Source organism: Rhipicephalus sanguineus, chromosome 4, assembly GCF_013339695.2.
Source record: "Rhipicephalus sanguineus isolate Rsan-2018 chromosome 4, BIME_Rsan_1.4, whole genome shotgun sequence".
NCBI classification, from domain to species: domain Eukaryota; kingdom Metazoa; phylum Arthropoda; class Arachnida; order Ixodida; family Ixodidae; genus Rhipicephalus; species Rhipicephalus sanguineus.
Window position 1 is genome coordinate 148208144 of NC_051179.1, and position 20691 is coordinate 148228834.

A 20691-nucleotide genomic window follows, 5' to 3' on the forward strand; every position below is an offset into this window, starting at 1 on the left:
AAACCACACCCAGCAAAAAGCGGGTCACACTACGCCTAAACGAGGGTTGTCCACGAAGCAAGATTGTGAACCACGACTGCTTAATTTGTTGAATAATGGCATACCCAGTGTAATGTGACTGCGGCATCTAGTCAATCTGGATCGTTGTTATCATTGCATGTTTCTCAGCTTATTGCTAAAGATATACTGATCGCACGCAACGACAACACTAACATTAACTAACGTAAAACTTACCATGCAAGCTGCACCTTCTCGCCTTGGTTTACCGTTCTTGTCCCTGCAGTCTGGAGATCCGTAGTAGAACTACAAGGTTGATTAAAAAAACGTGATCTGGTTGGTTATTAGATTAATTAAATATGTCGGGGTGCGTTTAGAGGTAGCACAACGATTAGGGAGATTTTTTTTACTTTTAAGTGTATGAGCTAAGGTCGAACTATGAGTCAGTTACAGGATATAATATATAAGTTACCGACAAGCGTTCTGCTGCAGTCACCTACACGTGACTACAACTCAGCTTTTGAATTTTTAAATTTCTCCTCGTCGAAATATGACTGTCCATTTCGACATCGATCTGCAGTCGAACGCTTCATTGGTTAAGGTTCTGGTGGAGCTGTAACAGTAGACAACATTTTACAGCGGGGTTATTATAGGTTAAATTTCCTGCAGATTCGTGAGTGCGTAGAGAAAATAACGACAGTGGTTACCCTCTCGCCATTGGTCGCTGCAGCGCACCTGTCGCGGCTGGAGCCAGTTGTTATATGGTGATGTACTCGTGGTTAAATGAAACCCCTCTTGAGGAGAACATGGCAATGACGACATGGGGAATGGCGGACACCAGGAAAATTTGGGATTTGGGAAAATTTTATCCCAGACATACGCTTCGTCATGCGCCCTTTAGGGGCCGCTCATTCTGCTGACAAACGTTACAAAGAAGGCGCAATGTCATGCTGTTCAAGCACAGCTTTGTAGACAGGCCGCTGTTTACAATGAAACTTTACGCTCACGCATATCTTAGGCAACTCCCAAAGGAAATGTTGCACCCATTAGCTTCGCTGGTCATTGACATTCACTCAGTGGAAGGGTCTCGAGTTCTTTTTTTCAGAACTTCAGTGTGTCACTTCACGAGATTAGGTGCGCTTTCGCGTAAATTGCTTAACCTTAAGCAGTAAATCATTCTTTCACAAGAAAAAAAAAGCTATACCTTAGTACTTTCACAACAGGCGTTCTTGAAGGATATCAATATACATACACTAGAAAGATTGTTGGGCGAATATTTTGCATGATATAAAATGAAAGGAAACTACTAATACCGATGCAGGCGCAGTTTTTGCGCAGAGCTGAAGGCAGAATTTTAGTACAACATACCTTCTTGCATGAATGTGCTTACAGAGAGACGGGAATCTTCTCATATGTTAAGAAATGCAACACTGAAAGTGCGTGTTACGTGTAGATATTGGAGCTCAATATATGTGAGGTGATATATGTGAGGTTAAATATACTTGGCGTGATACACACACACATCGAAAGGTTAAATAGGGTGACGCTACAGGAGGGCTTTGAAAACAGCAAGGTTTCAAGGGGCGAGAATGGCTATCCAGTTCCTGCACCCTGCTTAGGTTTTCCTCTGTCATTCAGGTTCTGCGTACACTTAAACGTGATTTGACAAAAGAAGTAGTGTAGACAGAGGCTGCGGCTACAAGAACATATAAGCAGAAAGTCCAACAAAACGTTCACCAGCAGATCAACAGAAGGTTCAACAAGGCTTAGAAACTTCTAAGCATTCCCGGCAATGTTATGTATTCATTTAATAGGCGCAACTTCTTGGAGTTTCAGAATTTTGCACGATCGCACATGGCCGTTGGAACCTTTGTAGAGCTCAACTGCACTCGCAAGTTTCCCACATTTGTCGTAGTACTTTTCCGGCGGGCACTGTAACGATGTCTCCCGGTTTGATTTCTCTACTTGTGTCCTTATAAGAAAACTGATCTGATCAAAGTTGCAGAACAGATTCCTTCTGTCTTTTCCAGGATACCTCATTGAGACGTTTCCTCTAGTTGTGTCTTCAGACCGCTTCGGTGCTAGTCAAGTGTGCTCACAAGTCAGCATTTCGCTGCGGTAGTGCCGGCAATCTACGTATAATGACGCTGTCTGCTGGAGTTCTTGCGCCTGTTTCTTCGCTGTGAGACTCCATACAGGCCAAAAGACTAGACTTTACGACTCTTCACAGCTCCTCATAGTTTAGAAGCAATCTGCCGAGGATTTTTCACAGTTGAAGATTGATAGCCCTGGCCAGACGCTCCCACCAACCTCCAAACCGTGGACCTCTGGGAATATTAAACTTTAACACGACTGCTTTCTCACTTAAAATCCAATTACTTTTCCTTCCGATAGCAGACTGTACAGTTTCTTCAAGCCTCTCGCAGCATTTTTAATGTTATTTTGTTGTCCAAATAAATTACGCGTGATAGACCCCACCGCGCGGAGAAGCGCCCTGAGGACGCGAGAAATGCTTCTGAGGTCATACTGCTAACATGTTCCAGTTGCACTGCTTTCTATGCAGCACATTCGAATGGTGCTATATAGCATCTAGTCCTTCCTGTTTGGTCCCCTACAAAGTGGTGCTACGAAGTCGACTCCCGCGACTTGGAATGGGTGTAGTAGGCGTTAAACAATGACGTGCTATAGGTGTACTTGCAAAAGCATCGCCACGGGCTACTCTGTAGCGCCGGCACACTTAGGAGCTGTGTACTGTCTCTTTCACCAGTGTTCGCGCTCGACAGATTCAATAGCCGTATCTCAACTGTGTGATCATGTCTCGCACTACTCCGTGCATTATTTCGCAGTGCACTCTCATTGCAAACAATACAGAAAAGTGGTCGTCGTGAAAGGATAACGGGCAGTTTTACGTGCCCAGATGCATCAAGGTTTAGTAGGCGCCCACCGACCACAGGATTCTGTCGGCGTCGAAAAAGACGTTCTGATCTTTGATGTGAGATATATACTCCATGTGCATACCTTTCGACATCGAATTGCTACCTTCGCGGGAGGCTTTCTGCTGCATATGTCTGATACAATATCTTCGGGAGATCTTGTAGCGGGCGTTGATGCCGGTGACCGCGATCATTTTGATTTGTGTGCGCATACCAATTCTTACACAGAGGCGCACGGTGCATACGCGGTCAACATGCCTCACGTTATCTCCGGCGTGCCGCGGGAGATACGCAGCCACGCCCCTTTTGTGTCGTCGCTTTCGAAGCCTGTTTTTCTGAGAAAATAAAGTAGTTCTTGCCCAGACTTCAAGGAGTGTAGGTGTTTGCTTTTCGCTCCTCCTTGGGGCGAGTACGCTACAAAGTGGTGACCCGCGACGTTTGGAAAAACAGCAGCTATGTCAGACGAGGAAGGCACTTCGAGCTCATCCACAACCAACGCCTCGGAGTTAAAGCTTCCTCATTTCTGGCCCAAAAACCCCAGAGTGTGGTTCAGCCAAGTCGAGGCCCGCTTCCAGCATCGACGCATCACATCGCAGGAGTCGAAATACCTCCACGTCGTTGCAGCACTGCCACCTGACATCGCTGACGCCATAGACGATGTGCTCGCCTCCCCTCCATCGGAGAACGCCTACGACGAACTAAAAAGCACCGTCCTGACACGTCTTGAGGTGTCCGAACAGAGCAGGCTGCAACAACTCCTGTCCCATGAAGAGCTCGGCGACCAGCGTCCCTCGCAACTACTCCACCGAATGCGCCAGCTGCTGGGACAACAGGCGTCAGAGGAGCGTCAACAGCCATTGCTTCGCGAGTTGTTTTTGCAGAGACTGCCACAGTCAACACGGATGATACTCGCGGGCTCGGACGACGTGACTCTCGAGCGTCTGGCTCAACTCGCCGACCGCATCACCGACTGCACCGAGCCGTCAAAAATGTCTATCGCTGCAGCGGGAAGGTCCGAACATGCAAGCCGGTTAGGTCGCTTAGAGGACAGAGTTGACCGACTGGGTGCAGCAGTGGAAAACTTCGCTTTGTCCAACAAACACCGTCCTGCACGGCATCGTTCGTCGTCCCGTGCTCGAAGCCCGCACAACCGCGTCCACTCAAGCGAGGGAGAGGAGAGCGACCGCCGCTTCAGAGAGCAAGCCACTCGCTGCACCCAACCATGCTCGTGGACGGGAAACGCACCAGCCAGTCGCTAACGGCGGAATGCGACGCGGGCCAGCGCTCACCGGCACACGCCGGTGACCGCATCACCGGCACACGCCTCATTGTCGATACCGGAGCTGAGCTATCTATCCTACCAGCAACAGCTCAACATCGCCGACGCGGCAAGTCAATTTCCAGCCTAATTGCAGTGAACAATACTCCTATTGCATCATATGGAATGCAGTCAATGACGATAGATATTGGACTCAGGCGCACATATCGATGGCTCTTCGTTGTGGCCGACGTCAGAATGGCCATCCTGGGAGCGGACTTTCTGAGCCACTTCAATCTTGACGTTAGCGTTCGCGATCGTCGTCTCAAGGACAACGTCACTTCGCTCGCTGTTGTCGGACTGAAGTCTGACCTGTCCTCATGCGGCATTTGCACTTTCCACCCAGAGTCAAACTTTCAAAATATTCTGGCTGAATTCCCTGAAATCACCAAACCTCGGAACACCGAACTGCCAATCAAGCACAAGGTGACGCATCACATTGTCACCACCGGACCGCCCGTCACCGCTAGACCTAGAAGGCTCGCTGGACAAAGACACGAAATCGCCCGTCGTGAGTTCGACCACATGCTCCAGCTCGGCATTATTCGACCTTCTTCCAGCAACTGGTCTTCTGCGCTGCACATGGTGCCAAAACAAGAGCCTGGTGACTGGCGGCCTTGCGGTGATTATCGGGCACTCAATGCTGCGACAACGGCAGACCAATATCCTCTCGCTCACATCCATGATTTCAGCGCTCGCCTCGCGGGAACGACCATCTTCACTAAGCTGGATCCGATGGCCGCTTATCACCAGATTCCAGTAGAACCAAGCGACATCCCAAAGACGGCCGTGACAACTCCGTTCGGCCTCTTTGAATTTGTTCGTATGCCGTACGGACTGAAGAACGCGGCACAAACGTTCCAGCGTTTCATGAATGAGGTCACTCGCGGACTGCTTTTTGTCTTCGTCTACTTAGACGACATTTTGGTCGCCAGCAAAACGCCGGAAGAGCACGAAAATCACCTGCGGCTCCTCTTCAAGCGTCTTGACGAGCACGGTCTGGTTTTGAAGCCCCAAAAGTGCATATTTGGTGTTGAAGCACTAGATTTCCTAGGCCATCGAATCACCCCGCAAGGCATCTTGCCGCTCGAATCACGGGTACAAGCCGTTAGGGAATGTCCCACGCCTACCTCTTTCCGCAAGTTGCGCGAGTTTCTCGGGCTGATCAACTTCCATAGGCGCTTCATCCCATCCTGTGCACACATTCTACAGCCGCTAACTGACTTGCTGCGCCGGGACACCAAGAAAACACCCGAGTTTCACTGGTCAGCGGAGCACGAAAAAGCCTTCCAGGACGCCAAAACTCAACTTGCCTCCGCAATATTTCTGATGCACCCGCTTTCCGACTCGCCAACGCGGCTCATGGTTGACGCTTCAACGACGGCAGTGGGAGCAGTGTTGCAACAATACGACGGCAAGGACTGGAAACCGATAGGTTTCTTTTCGAAACGGCTGAAACCGGCGGAAGTGCGCTACAGCACCTTTGGAAGAGAGATGCTGGCAATTTATTGCTCCGTAAAGCATTTCCGTTTCTTCCTCGAAGGTCGCACTTTCCACATTTTAACGGACCACAAGCCGCTGACATATGCGCTCAAGAACAACAGTTCCTCATATTCGGAAAGAGAACTGCGCCAACTTTCTTTCATTTCCGAATTTTCGACGGACATCCGCTACATAGCGGGGATCGAAAATCAAGCAGCCGACGCACTCTCCCGTATCGACACCGTTTCAGCATCCGTCGACTTTGAGGCATTAGCCGCCGCCCAGCGGGAAGACCCAGAGCTAACCGTGTTGCGGCAGAATCCACTGTCACTTGTGCTCGCAGAGATCCCACTACCATACACGACGACTATGGTCACATGCGACACATCGCAGAAATCTCCAAGACCCTTCGTCCCCGTCAAGTTTCGGCGTGCAGTGTTTGACAGCCTTCACGACCTCAGCCACCCAGGAACCCGCGCGACGCAGAGGCTCGTCACCGACCGCTTTGTGTGGCCAGGCATTAACGCCGACATTCGACGCTGGGCGAAGACGTGCCGAATAAGTCAAGCAGTCAAGGTGACTCGGCACACGCGCACAGCACTCCAAGCATTTCGGCCACCAAAGTGTCGTTTCGACCACGTCCACTTGGACTTGGTAGGACCTCTTCCTCCTTCCCAGGGTTACAGATACCTGCTCACATGTGTCGACCGCTACTCACGGTGGCCTGAGGCGACGCCGATTCTGGACATCGCAGCCGGGACCGCCGCACAGGCGTTTGTGCCCACATGGGTTTCACGCTATGGCTGCCCACTGCGCATAACAACCGACCGTGGACGACAATTCCAGAGCAACCTATTCTCTGCGCTGGCGAGGCTTCTGGGAACACGGCTCCAGTTCACCACGGCTTACCACCCAGCGAGCAATGGAATGGTGGAGCGGCAACACCGTCAACTGAAGGCATCTCTAACGGCCAAATTGGATAGAGAGCACTGGGTGGAGAAGCTCCCTCTCGTTCTTCTGGGCCTGCGTACCGTGCTAAAAGAAGACCTCGGATTCAGTGCAGCAGAAATGCTGTACGGCTCTACAATCCGACTACCGGGAGAATTCTTTGGTGAGAAACCAAGCACTGCGCCGACACCTTCAGAACATATGGAAAGGCTACATTCCTGGTTGGAGCACCTGCAACCCAACGCGCCACGCGTCAGCCGCGACCAAAGATTGTTTTCGTTCCCGGACATGAATACGGCAACCCATGTGTTCGTGCGACGAGACACAGTGAAAGCGCCGTTGACTCCTGTGTACGACGGGCCCTTCCGTGTGCTGTCGCGCTCGCACAAAACTGTGACCATTCGGGTTCGCGACAGAGAGGACGTCGTTTCTCTCGACCGCGTGAAACCGGCTCACCTCATGGACTAACTCGTTTTTGCTAACATTTGCTCGTTTTTTTTTCCTGGCTCCGTGGTCTAGGGGGATGGGCCTCTTGTAGCGGGCGTTGATGCCGGTGACCGCGATCATTTTTATTTGTGTGCGCATACCAATTCTTACACAGAGGCGCACGGCGCATACGCGGTCAACATGCCTCACGTTATCTCCGGCGTGCCGCGGGAGATACGCCGCCACGCTCCTTTTGTGTCGTCGCTTTCGAAGCCTGTTTTTCTGAGAAAATAAAGTAGTTCTTGCCCAGACTTCAAGGAGTGTAGGTGTTTGCTTTTCGCTCCTCCTTGGGGCGAGTACGCTACAATCTCTTTCAATCTCGTGCGGCCCATACTGGCCATCTGGAAGCTGAAGCGATCTCTTCGGCTTCCAGATGACCAGTATGGGCTGTCTTTTTCTTCAGCAGTGATTAATCTATCGGAAAATCTATGCTGTGACCCTGAGTAGCTTGTCAACATTGCGGTGCTTTTCTACGCCCAGAATTGATGCTAATGTTGTTTCAGATACGATCACAACCTCATCGGTAACGACTTCCCAGATGACCATGTCGTTTATGCAGATTGAGTCCGCCGTGGATGATGGCCATTTGTCTTGTGACTCGCTTAGCCATTCAGGTCCATGGCACGAAGTACTGTAAGGCAACAATTTCTCTATTGAAGCACCGCGTGTGAGTAGGTTTGCTGGATTCAGCGGTCCCGGACAATACCTCCACATGGGAGGGTAGGTTGCCGCTCGGATATCTTTAACTCAGTTAGACAAGAATTGTGTCCACTACATCGTGTCTCCTTTTATCCATGACAGCGCGATCTGCGCATCCCACCACAGCGTGCACGCAGTTCAGCTTTAAATCAAGGAGTGAGGTGCTGCAGACATAACTAAGGAGCCATTCAAGACCCCTGGAAGCTCCAGCTGTGGGAATGTCGTTGTCTTAAGAGGTGTCACGGGTGCTCTTGTAATTAGCAGCTCGGGTCTTGGAGAGCGAGTCGGTAGGACGTAAATCACAGATGCGCACGCTGAAGGGCTCGCATCGCGAAATATGTGTAACAGCAGTAATCGGTGCAATTTGTTACCTAGCAGAATCCTGGTTTGAGCTAGTTGGTACTGGTCCGTAAATGAGAAAAGTTTTCGGCGCGAAGTGAACAAGGACACATAGCACAAAAAAACAGGACGGGCGCCAACTTCCAATTAATTTTACTCCATAAGGCAAAGGGGTGACGCCTGCGTGAGCACGGCTTCGCTATCACTTGAATACAAAGAGCTAAGTTTTCTCAGCAGCACCTTGGGGTTCTTTGATTGTTAAGAAAAAAAATTGTGATACGTGCGCATATGAGCATGTGTATTGACTGCGCTATAAAATCGTCTTCCCACTGTGGAATAAAATTAATTGGAAGTTGCTGCCCGTCCTGTTCCTTTGTGCTATGTGTCCTCGTTCATTTTGCGCCGAAAAGCTTGTCAGTTATTTGTTACCAGTCGATCGCGGCCAGCGAATTTCTGGACTGAGGGTCCCTTCCACCTTGTGTGAACCCGAGCTTACGAGCTCGGGAACACTGTTTCGGGAAATTAAAGGTTTATTTCATCAGCATTGTTCCAAGGTAACTCGCTCTTGCGACACCGTGCAAGGATGGTAGTTGACAGACCCACTCATCTCATTCTCCTTGCATATAATGAGGCAGTCGATCATCCCAGCCTCTTCTACGAGTCCACAACTTCTGGAAGAAGGTCGATGGATTCAGTGCAGCAATCGTTAGGGGAGCATCGGGCTTTTAGATATTTATCACTTGCACGAAAGGAGGCTCTCCCTTAGTGGTTATGTTCCGGGGAGCCTAGAGATGCGGCCGAAGCACGACTTGCGGATGTCGTGCGCTCTCTCGGCGACACGATGGAGGAAGCAAACTGGCCCAAGCCGAACGTAAGAAACCGGAGGAGCAGCCTGCTGTGGCGCACGAATGGCGCGAGTCAAGCTTAAGAGAGCTGCCCATAAAAATACAAAAAAAAATGCGAACCTATGTTTGTTACGTGCTTTTATTAAACAAGAAAAAGTCAGTTTCGCCGGAAGGGTGACACAACGAATGTGATAGCCACAAATAGACCACTCTCACAGCGAGTCGCACTAAGCCACCGCTACCGCTGTGCATGGCGGTACTTGTAGTACTCAGTACGTTCAGCTGCGTATAGCTCATGCATCGGCGAGCTGCAGTGACGAGCTTTAGCGGCCGTATTGGATGAATGGCGATGGTTCGGTTCACGTCACAGGTGCTGGAATGCTACAACAGCAGGCTGAAGCAAAAGGACTCGGATTTTACGTGTTTTTAAAGGATGTCAAGCTCCGACAGGAATGTGTGCGACAGACAACGAAGTCAGACAGAGCGACAGCTACCGCACACTTTCTTGTTCGACGTGTTTGTGAATTCCGTGTGTATAATACATCTAGCTTAACAGTGCCCTATTGCATCATAACAAACTTGCTGCGCTACAGATGGACCGATGAGCGACAGTAAAACTTCATACAACGTGGGCTGATCCCCTTGCCGGAGTGATCGCCGCCAGCTGCAACAGACTAGATACAGCGTGTTTTCTGAACAAAACAGAGGTCGCTTAATTATATACCGATACCTAAACCGACCTCTCACCAAAAGCGATGACGACTGTCAAGTGTCTATTATGAACGAGACCTGCGATGCAACCCACGCTTATAACTGCATGCTGTGCACAGCTCGCGCCAGGGTGTGCACGGCGAAAACACCGTCGTGCCGGCATCGCAGCCAGCTTCACTGCCGGGATTTCCCTATTCCTTTCAATATGTGATATTATCACGAACGCAACGCAAAGTGGAGTTAGCGGCAGGGAAGCTTAGTTTCTTATATGAGCATAGGCGGCTCTTATTAGCGTACCGTACACTGCAGTTTCGAAGCGGTAAGCCTAGCGACGATATCGGCGCCGAGTTATCGGCCGAAGCCGCCGCTGGTGGCTGGAGCGGGCTACTCCTTCTCAGCCGTATTGCGTGTGTCGCCAAAATCTCTTACTGACTCGTTCATCCCTTGTTCAGCCGGAAATATTTTGCCGTTCTGGAGATTTCCGTGGCGTTAAAACTTTTGCACATGACATGCAGTCAGTGGCCGTTCCGCGGACGCGCTCCTAACCTGCTTCAAGGCGACCGTTTCATCTTCATTCACGTTTAACAAATTACCGTCATCAAAATCCTGCGTTGACAACATAGTGTACATTGAAAGTGTTGCTTGGACAAAAATGAAGCGCAACAACCTTTCTTTTCGTCCCTTAGGTGTTTTTTTTCTCGTCTTCGTAGTCGCGGAGAGCTCTATGCAGTTTGCGCATGCTATTTTCCGGATACTCTAGCTTGTATCGTTTGCGCGCTGACGTTCACTGAAGGAGGTTTTTGCTCTAATAATGACGGTAACGCGATTTCTCGTTTTTTTTATCACTAATATTTATTGAGCGATGCGACGCAAGCGCATGAACAGGACGAGACGATCTGATCACATGTAAGCACTACCGACTGCTCTTTTTTTCTTAGCGCTAGGATGCAGTTTAACCTGGAATAAAATACCATATATTGGAGGTCCGGAAAGAGTATTCAACAGTGTTCAATTGTCTTATGTGCCGAGGATTTGTGCAACACGCCAATATACCTGAAGCACGCGGCAATCAGCCGCACCAGCAGCTCTCAGAGAACTGCAACTAAGATGGCGGCAGTGGCACGGCACGCTCGGAAACTCGCGCATGCGCTGATGATCTCGTGAAATCGGTCTATTGGAATGTCATAGGAAGCAAAGTTATCAGCTAACTCTTTTAGGATCCGATCTGTCGTAACTGTACAAAACGCTGGCGCAAATGCGGCCGCTCCAGCGAGAGAAGCGGTTTTCGTGCTATCTGCCGCTTCAGAGCGGATCAAGCAAGAAAAGAACTGTCAGTAAGAGAGAAAAAGGAATGCACCAAAAGAACGCGCAAGTATACAAATGTCGCATTTCTTAATGCGCTCTCGTTCTGTGTATACCTGTGTGTCCTTTACGCGCGCCCTCTTGCGTTTGAACAGCGCGCAGCAAGTGCCGATCGGTGAGAGCCTTTCGGCGCATGACATTCACATTTGTTACTATCGCATTCAATTCTTTGCCCTTGGGGCGAAAGTGACCTTTTTTAATGGTGCATTGGCTTGAAAGCCAGGTCAGGAACAGAGGACGACGAACGGCTTGGACACACACACGCTTGGGCTCGCGCTCGGGTCTGGCCCGGGTCTTCGAGCAGCAAGGCTGTTTTTCTCCGTGAGGCCTCTGTGTTATGTTTTAGGGCTCCGGCCGACCACTCGCTCTGAGCTAAGGACGAGGAGGAGCGGCGTGGCACGGAAGACAGGAGGAAAACGAAGAAATGAAGGAGTACGTAGAAGATGCTGAGGCTCTCAAGACATTGAACGACCAGGGCGACGGTGATGACGATGGTGAGGGTGATGATGATGACGATGATGTCCTTCTCGATGGATAGGATTACGACGAGGAAGGGGACGACTCCGAGGAAGATGAAGAGAAGAAGTACAAAACGAGCGGCGAGGAGGAGGAGGGCGGTGCATCGACGGGAATGAGATGGCCGACGACGAACAACAAGACGGAGAAGGAGGAGTCTGCTGCACCCTCCCAAACCGTGCACGCCTGAGACACCTGGCTGGCCTTCCCAGTGTAGAATGCTGTGAGTTGACGGCTGCACTTCACCGGCGACCTTCCGAGTGCACTTTCTGAGCGAAGACGAGGACGGCGATCGGGCGGGCGTCTTAGTACGGGTATGGTTTGGGACCTCCGGAATATCCCGGAAGATCTCGAAAAGTTTAGGACACGCAGGTGCCTGGAAGACCTCGATCCCGGACCTACACTGCCTCGTCTTCTGCTCCGGTTGGCATCCTCGCTCGGTGCACCAGCTCTCCTGGTTTCACTGGCAGTAGGGGCGTCGTCGCAGCAGGCTGCCGCGGGCCATCGTCACCGTCTTTGGCGGGATGGGAGGGGGGGAGTCACTACGTGAATGCTGCCAGAGTGACGCTCTGGAGAAATAGACACCTAAGTGCGCGTGGAGTGCTGGGTATGCGCAGGTGGTTGGGCTCAGCGCGGTGCTGGCCGGACGCTGCTGGCCGTGGCCTTCGGTTTGTGACAGAGGAGACACGGCCATATCCCACAATTCTTTAACGAACTATCTTCCGCAATCTCTGACACTTCGTCAGAGGCACTGCGGAAAGCCGGCAAGTGCGTGTAAAAACGTGAAAAAGCACAAAACAGCACTCGATCTTACCGCCGGCGTAGTCGCTGCATCATTTTGTTGCCCCAAAGAAGCGCGTGACGCTGTGAAGAGTACTTACGCTCTAGGGTTGTCATAAACGCGGCGGACGCCATACACCGCTTGTTTAAAAAAAAAAAAACTTTATCCCAAATAAACTGTTAAAGAAAAATCTCCTTATATACGCTTCAAAATCAATACAAGTATGTATTTTTACTTCGATTGCATAAGCAATCCCCATGTGTCTGAAAAGGAGGCATTTCAAACATTTTTCAACGTTCGCGCCCCTTCGTCTTCAAAAGAACTGTCATCGACCTCAATACTTTTTTGACAGGCTTACTGTAAGACATCCAGACATGCGATATTCTTTTACTACATGTATAAACATTGTAGAATGGAAAATACACATATATTGTGAAAATAGACGCCGTACCACTGTATTGCTGCACAACCGTTCACTGACCACCCCGTATATATAGGCACTGGATTTCGACCTCCAATGTAGTGCCTGCGTGAGATTTCTCCTGTGCGTGATTAAACAATAAAAATTCACAGCGTACATGTAAAATTAAAGTGAGCTGCAAGTCGCCATGTCTCTCATCGACCCTTTAGTATAAACGCGCCCGATCTCACGTCGTTGATGATGTACAGGGCAAAATTCACGGAAGAATCACATATGGCGCGTGTCATTGGTGGAAGGCAATCGTTAGATTTAGTGCGGCGACGTACGCTAGGGGGACCGTTGTAATGAAGGGACCACGTAAACCAACAGTAAAAGTTTGATGTTTAATATATACACGGTGTTTCTCACGTGTTTACTTGATCCTATATTGGGCGAATTACCCCGTGGATATGCTGTGGATCTTTTTTTTCTTTTGCCCTAGCCGCGCTCGCTCCCCAACGCGTGTGTATTTAAGTCTGAAGCAGAGGAAAATTCATTTAATGCACACGCCATATTCATCAGAATAAATATGCTTTTTCACTTAACTGCACACTTAACCTAACAGCCAGGAACATTCTTCTGAAATCTTGTATGTATGTATGTATGTATGTATGTATGTATGTATGTATGTATGTATGTATGTATGTATGTATGTATGTATGTATGTATGTACGTACGTACGTACGTACGTACGTATGTATGTATGTATGTATGTATGTATGTATGTATGTATGTATGTATGTATGTATGTATGTATGTATGTATGTATATTCTATTTACCTCCTGCATACATAACCAGGTGGCGGGAGGCATGGTTCACTGGCGTTGCGTGCGCACAGTTGCTATTCATTTGTTCCTCAGGCATGTATTTCCAAGGGGATAATCCAAGCTGTGGGAGCAATTTCCATCGCCGCCCATCGTGGAAAGAACTGCGATATATAGAGTGTTTGTGCTTGAAGATTGTTTCCTGTATATGTATTTCTGTGCCCCTGGCTGGCGCGCTATTGCACAACCTTGCTCTTTAAATCGAATAATGTTTGTCTGTTTGCAGATGGGCTTTGATATATTCACTGTAAGCGCATCCTTGCTTAGGGCGATATTGTTTCATCAGTTTCACGAGCATAGGTGAAGACTATGAAACTACTAAATTATGTCTTACAAAGTCAAGGAGAAACGGTGGTTGATAATCCGGCGAGAGAGTAGCTCTCCCATCAGCGTCGGCAGGAGGCGCTGTGATTGATCGCTCCTTCTCGGCAGGACCTTCATCTGCGAAACCAAGCGTTGCGAGCATTGCTGAAAATTTCAATTTACATTTCTCAGTGCACCATTTCCCTCATGTTAGGTAGAACTGGGGATGCAGGCCGTCTTGCATTTAGTGTACATAAGTGGAGGGTAGAAATGCCCATTAATAAGTAACATAATTTCCAGTAGTCAAAACATGACATGTGAGAGTGAGCCTAACAAAAAAATCACGATTGGATTGATATTGTTGCGGTGTCGCAGCTATTACTAGGGTGAAGCGAGGGAAGAAGAGGAGGACAACGTGGGCTGGCAGACAACAACCGCCATATTGACTGTTGGACTATTTTTCATTGCAAATATATCGGAAATATATTCGCAACAATATTGAGGTCATTTGGCCGCACACGCAATTACAAGTACGTAGCGTTTTGGTGGAAACAGCTATGATTTTATCTGTTTTATGTGTATTGGAAGTGTTGTACTAGCATGTAGCGCGCAATGTGAAGCGCGACAATCTGGTGAGAGAAATAATTTCATCGCGGCCAGCAACTTTATATTCATGCTTGTGACGCGCTGCAGGTTGAGACGCGGACCAGAAGAAACGAGAAACACAGGGTGATGCGCAAACAGCTGCTTTATTTCGATCATGGACAGCCTTATGTACAAGAAAGAAAGGAACAGCAAAAGAGTTGGGGGGGGGGGATTCAGTGATAAAAACAGTAGAACACGAAAATAGGAAAAAGAAAACATATCATGACGTAAACAATTTCTCTGAAACGTGTCAAGAATTACGTATGCGGTGATACCGTTTTCTTCAAAAGGCTAATTTCTTTAGTGCATCACCCTGTGTTTCTCGTTTTTTTTCTGGTCCGTGTCTTAACCTGCAGCGCGGCCCCGCCACGGTGGTCTAGTGCTTATGGCGCTCGATTGCTGACTCGAAGGTCGCGGGATCGAATCCCGGCCGCGGCGGCTGCATTTTCGATGGAGGCAAAAGTGTTTGAGGCCCGTGTACTTAGATTTAGGTGCACGTTAAAGAACCCCAGGTGGTCGAAATTTTCGCAGCCCTCCAGTACGGCGTCTCTCATAATCATATCGTGGTTTTGGGACGGTAAACCCCAGATATTATTATTATTTAACCTGCAGCGCATCACAAGCATGAAGACGTACCGACTAACCCCTATTTCCGCCTTATTAAGTTGTTATTCTTTTCTGTTCTATTCTCCTACTGAAAGGTTGTTCCGTATGGCCATTCCAATAATTCCATATGTTTCCGAATAATCTTACGGAAACATATAGAAAATATACGGAAAACATGTATTCCTCATGGAACATATGGAATAATTGGAATGTCATAAGGAACGCTTCAATAGGGTCATTTTCGTATAGTATGTATCTTGTTTAGCTTGGAATGGTACTACTCCAAAAAAAAAAAAGAAATCAAAATGACTAAAAACTGGAAAAACCGTTCAAAATGTACACAAATGAAAAATACCTAACAATGCACAATCTCGATCAGCGTTCCAAGCTAAATGACTCTCACTTCTATGCCGCAACACCGTGGCATAAAAGCGCCGCCTCCAACTAGCATTAAAATGAGAAAGCATTGAACGTGCAGTTTTACTTTTTTTGCATTTATGTCGGCTGAGCAAATCACCGGGATCAGTGTACTTGTCATGACTTACTTGTGGGCGTCTCCTTTGTTTCCGCGGGTTCAGCTTGCGCTGCCTTGTCTTGATGTTCTATCGTAGGTACAGGATCGTGACCACGCCTACAAGTGAGATTTTTCACGCATGGATCTCTCACCGACGGGCACCACAACGTTGCGCACGATGCTTCCTCGGCTGCAAAATGAATACGTCAGCGAGCAGAACGTACTTTAACACTACTCCTCATGTGGGACGAAATTACTTGTTGCCAGTTCAATTCTAGCGTAAAACCTCTTTGCATCTAGCTTGCCGTTGAACTGTGTGTGAATGAAAAAAATCATAACTGCTCCGTAATGTCAAAGGGGGCATCGAGCTTAAACTCGTAGGCGTTGCCGATAGCCTTAATACTGGGAGCGCTTTTTGTAATGAACTTTCTTCACCCTTCTTGTCGAAACGAAAGAAAAATCTGGTAGCCGTCACACAACGTATGTAGATTATTTTCGATATACTGAAGTAAGCATTTTGCCTACTCCAATGGTACTAGCCATATCTATGCCTTAAAATGTCTGTGAGGTTATTCAGCAGTCGCCGCAGCTGTTGCAATATTCACTGACATTCTGGCGCTCTCTGAGCGCTTCTGGACAGCAAACGCAATCCAAAGGGTAAAATAGAATGTTTTCTAACAATTTCGTTCGTTTGTTTTTTTCCGCCGCGGGGAGATTTTTAAAGGTGCACTGACATAAAAGTTCAAAGTCGAGATGTGTCCTTCATTCGATTCCTCGGTATGCATAGGTCATCTTGGCCAAACTTGAATGGCGTTCGTCGCGTGGAAGTAATTTTATTTTATTTATAGAATTTATTTTCAACGCTGCTGCTCTGAGCTGAGAGCGTAGCAGGAGGGCAATACAAAAAGTCAGTACAATATATGAAAGGTTTACAGAGCAAGAAACTATGCAAACGAATGTAGGATAAAAAATGAGGTTACAATAATACATTACAACAACAAACAGTGGTTACATAAATACATACGATCAACTTGCATACATTTATTAAATCACTCAAGTGAAACTGTGTAAGGTTGAACACCATTTGTACAATGAAACAGTAATATCACATCTCATGAAAAGTACTTCAGACAAAGAAAAGAGGGAATTAGCCTGTACGTGTTCCTGGCTGTCCCAAGGGGAGGCGACCGACAAGTGTTAATGGGAGATCGGAGTAGGCAGTATGGCATCTGATTGGGACAATACTAGTTCCTTTAATTTATTGGCGAATTCCGTGAACCATTTGGTGTTTGTGATAGATAGAGGGCAAACAGCGTACAAAAGCTCTACGGGAGATTCAGCAACCGTGCGACATCGACAGTAGTGCTACGTGATCCGTGTCATACATTGTGCACATACCACCCTGAATGACGATACGCTAGTAACAATGACGTCGCCGATCTGAGTGTATTTATTGTGGCGCCGACACCAGGCGACGCTCTCACTCCCAGCCAGTGGCTCTCCTTGCTGTCCCGATCCGTGCCTGCGGTTCATCGTGTCGCATCGACTGATTTGTCGAGTACACCTCAGCGCGAGTGCGATCAATCGGAGCGACTACGTGCCAGCATGTCGGGGAACCGCGGCGTATCGCGGACCTGCTCGTCGAGGCGCGGAAAAAGAGGAAACTGCGTGGCGTTTCATGCATCTCCGATCCGCGAACCTCAACGCAGCCAGTAGGTTGACTTCGTGCGCGCCGTTGGACCAAGGTATCCGACGCCTGTGATCAACAGCCGCTGCACTTTGCGGTGGGCTGCTACAGGGTGAATCCTGTGTTGGCGAATCAGTCGGGTCTGTCTGGCAGTACGAGGCCCCTTCTCGAGGCCGGGGCTATTCCTACCGTATATACCGGCGTGTGCCCCACTCCACCTGAAAGCAGCTATTCACTCACCAAACGTCCGCGACATGAGGTGCGTAGTCGGTGTGCCTGTGCTCCGACAGTACGGCCGGAGCTGATAAATGCATTGCATTTAACGCAGAGCTGGTCAGGCGAGGATCGCGAGCCTGCCGCTTCTTCCATGTCGTTGTCTGTACATGAAATGCATGTCATGATTGTCAGGTTACAACCTGTCATTAATGTTCATCGTAAGTCAATTCAAGCAATGCTAATTTTGGTGTATATCGAGCTAGCGCAACGGCCGCGAGCGCACCATGAGCGTGGCATGTAAATCATGCTGTACATGATATGCATGTCATGATTTTCATGTTACCACCTGTGATCTATGTTATTCATATAGTCACGCCATGCAATAACAAATTTGGTACATGTCAAAATAGCGAAACGGCCGCAAGCGCACCATGAGCGGGGCATGTATATCATAATGTACATGAAATGCACATCATGATTTTCTTGTTACCACCTGCCATTTAAGTTCGCCCCGCAGAAATGCTTTTTAGCAATTTTGGTATATATTCATCTAATCAAACGGCCGCGAGCGCCCCGAGACCATGCCATGTAAATCATGCTGTACATGACATGCGTGTCATGATTTGCACGATAGGACTTGTCACTTATGTTTGTCATACACTGTTGTTACGCCATATCATTTTTGGCATATATCAAGTTAACGAAACGACCGCAAGAGCACAAACACCGTAGCATTTAAATCATGCCGTTCGTGACATGGATGTCATGGTTTTCATGTTATGAACTGCGATTTATGTTCGTCATCTAGTCATGTTATACCGTAGCGATTTTGGTATACATCCCTTTAACGAAACGGCCAGGAGAGCACAAAGTCGTAGGCGGCTAGATAGATAGATAGATAGATAGATAGATAGATAGATAGATAGATAGATAGATAGATAGATAGATAGATAGATAGATAGATAGATAGATAGATAGATAGATAGATAGATAGATAGATAGATAGATAGATAGATAGATAGATACGCTCAAAGTCGTGGAAGTTCGCTAAGAAATGCTTCGCGTTTAAAAGCACGTGAAATAAAACAACAAATTCTTCCGGTTGTTGCTGCGTTGCATGCTCCATTTCAACGCGGCTCTCGCATTGACAAGCCCGATCCAATGCCTCCCTGGGAATTCATCACTATCACAACTAAGAAGTCAACGAAGTTACGACGCAGCGATACAACAGGTATTATTGACGAACGAACCATCATCGAGGAATCATGCGCTATATATCGGGTGTCTCAGCTATCTTTAGCCAAGGGTTAAAAAATACAATAGTAGAGGCAAGCGAGTGATTGCTCACAGTCACCTTGCGCGCTACAGACAATTTTTTGTTTCGCAATTATTTATTTCTTAATTAGAATTATTCAACTGAATTGCTAAATATTGCCGTTAGGCAAGAAATGCGACTTGCAAAGTTCAGAGCGTCTTGAGAAAACCACATTGCATTATTTTCGATACAGAAAGTCTCGCGTATACCATTTTTTCCAAGCTGCAAGAAAGCCCATGAAATACAAAAAGAACCACGTGACTAGCGCATTCTCACGGCAGCGAATGCGCTGCTCTCAGCCGTGGTTTGAGCGAACGAAATCACCTGCGGCCGCGACTCGCCGGCTCCGTTGCAGTGGTAGGCCGATAAGTTAATAATAATAATATCTCGGGTTTAACATCCCAAAACTACGATACGATTATGAGAGACGCCGTAGTGGAGGGCTCCGGAAATTTCGACCATCTGGTGTTCTTTAACGTGCCCTAACATCGCACAGTATACGGGCCTCAAACATTTTCACAGCCATCGAAAATTCAGCCGCCGCGGCCGGGATTTGATCCCGCGACCTTCGGGTCAGCAGTCGAGCGCCATAACCAGTAGGCCACCGTGGCGGGGGTAGGCCGATATGTTGGCGATGGTGTCTTGACCCGCGTCAGCCAGTTGGCGCGCGTGACGGTGCAAGTGGTAGCAAGCGCGGGCCCTGTTGTAGCAAGCGTATGGACACACGACACGGTGTCATGTGGCCATACAAAAGTACAGATAGAGAGCTTGGACACTGCGTCGATGCAGCCGTTTTCGCAATATATAAGACATTAGAGTCGTTCAGCAAGTTAAAGAAATACGGTACGGTATTACCGTACCACTCCTGTTTTCTCGCTCGTTGTGCGCAAGCCACTCCCAGTTCCAGTGACTGTGCATCCGAGGTCAATCCAAATAGGTCGCGAAGCTTCGGGCGAAAAGCTGTTGAGAACCTACTCCCAAGGACACCAGCAAGGGGAGTTATGGGTGCTGCGATTGAAGCGCGACTGTTTGGAGGGAACAAACGCTAATACCGAAAACCACGTTTTATTCAAGGGCGAAGCAATGTTGATGTTTGACAAGTGACATTTATTTCCCGAACAGGTGCAATGCAGGCGCAATGTTCCAAGAATGTATGACAGTGTTCAATTATTACGAAAAACCCTTTGCTTAGCACCTACTGAAAAGAGGTGCACGTGATTGTTATTCAATGCAGCCATTGCGGTGCATGGAAAGGCGCGCTGGTAAAGTTAGTTCGTCGGTGACGATACGCCCCCTCACGTGTTCTGGTGTTTCGCACTTGCACGCGTTCCCTGAATTATCGTGGTGAGAATTTGATTTTTGCTCTGCGCGGAGTTGCGAGGTACGTTTCATCGTTGGTGAGCGTGTTGATTACGGTTTTCAACGAGCAACGGGACGACGCGGCTAACATTTAATGCCGAACGTTTTGCTCGGTACCCTCGGAAACGATGTGGTGTTCCAAGGATGCAATAGCAACACGCGTCCGCCTCGCGACCCATTTCTTGTAGATAAGACACCGGGGAAACGGTTCGGAGCAGTGTGCTTGATGGATTGTCATGGATCAGCATTCCTGCTGGCCGGTTTCCTCCGTGAACACGCAGTGCCTACAATATTTCCTGTTTATCGGTGAGAAGGTAGCTGAGTTATCTGTCACGCATGCCTGT

The 20691-nt window shown here is 48.3% G+C and overlaps 1 protein-coding gene across 1 annotated transcript; it reads left to right on the forward strand.

Annotated features, from left to right (window-relative positions):
* The first annotated feature begins 3385 nt into the window (after nucleotides 1-3385).
* LOC119391721 (uncharacterized) lies at nucleotides 3386-4189 on the forward strand. Its single transcript, XM_037659375.1, has one exon. It carries the CDS (start codon nucleotides 3386-3388, stop codon nucleotides 4187-4189), a length of 804 nt encoding a protein of 267 aa, XP_037515303.1.
* The last annotated feature ends 16502 nt before the right edge of the window (nucleotides 4190-20691 follow it).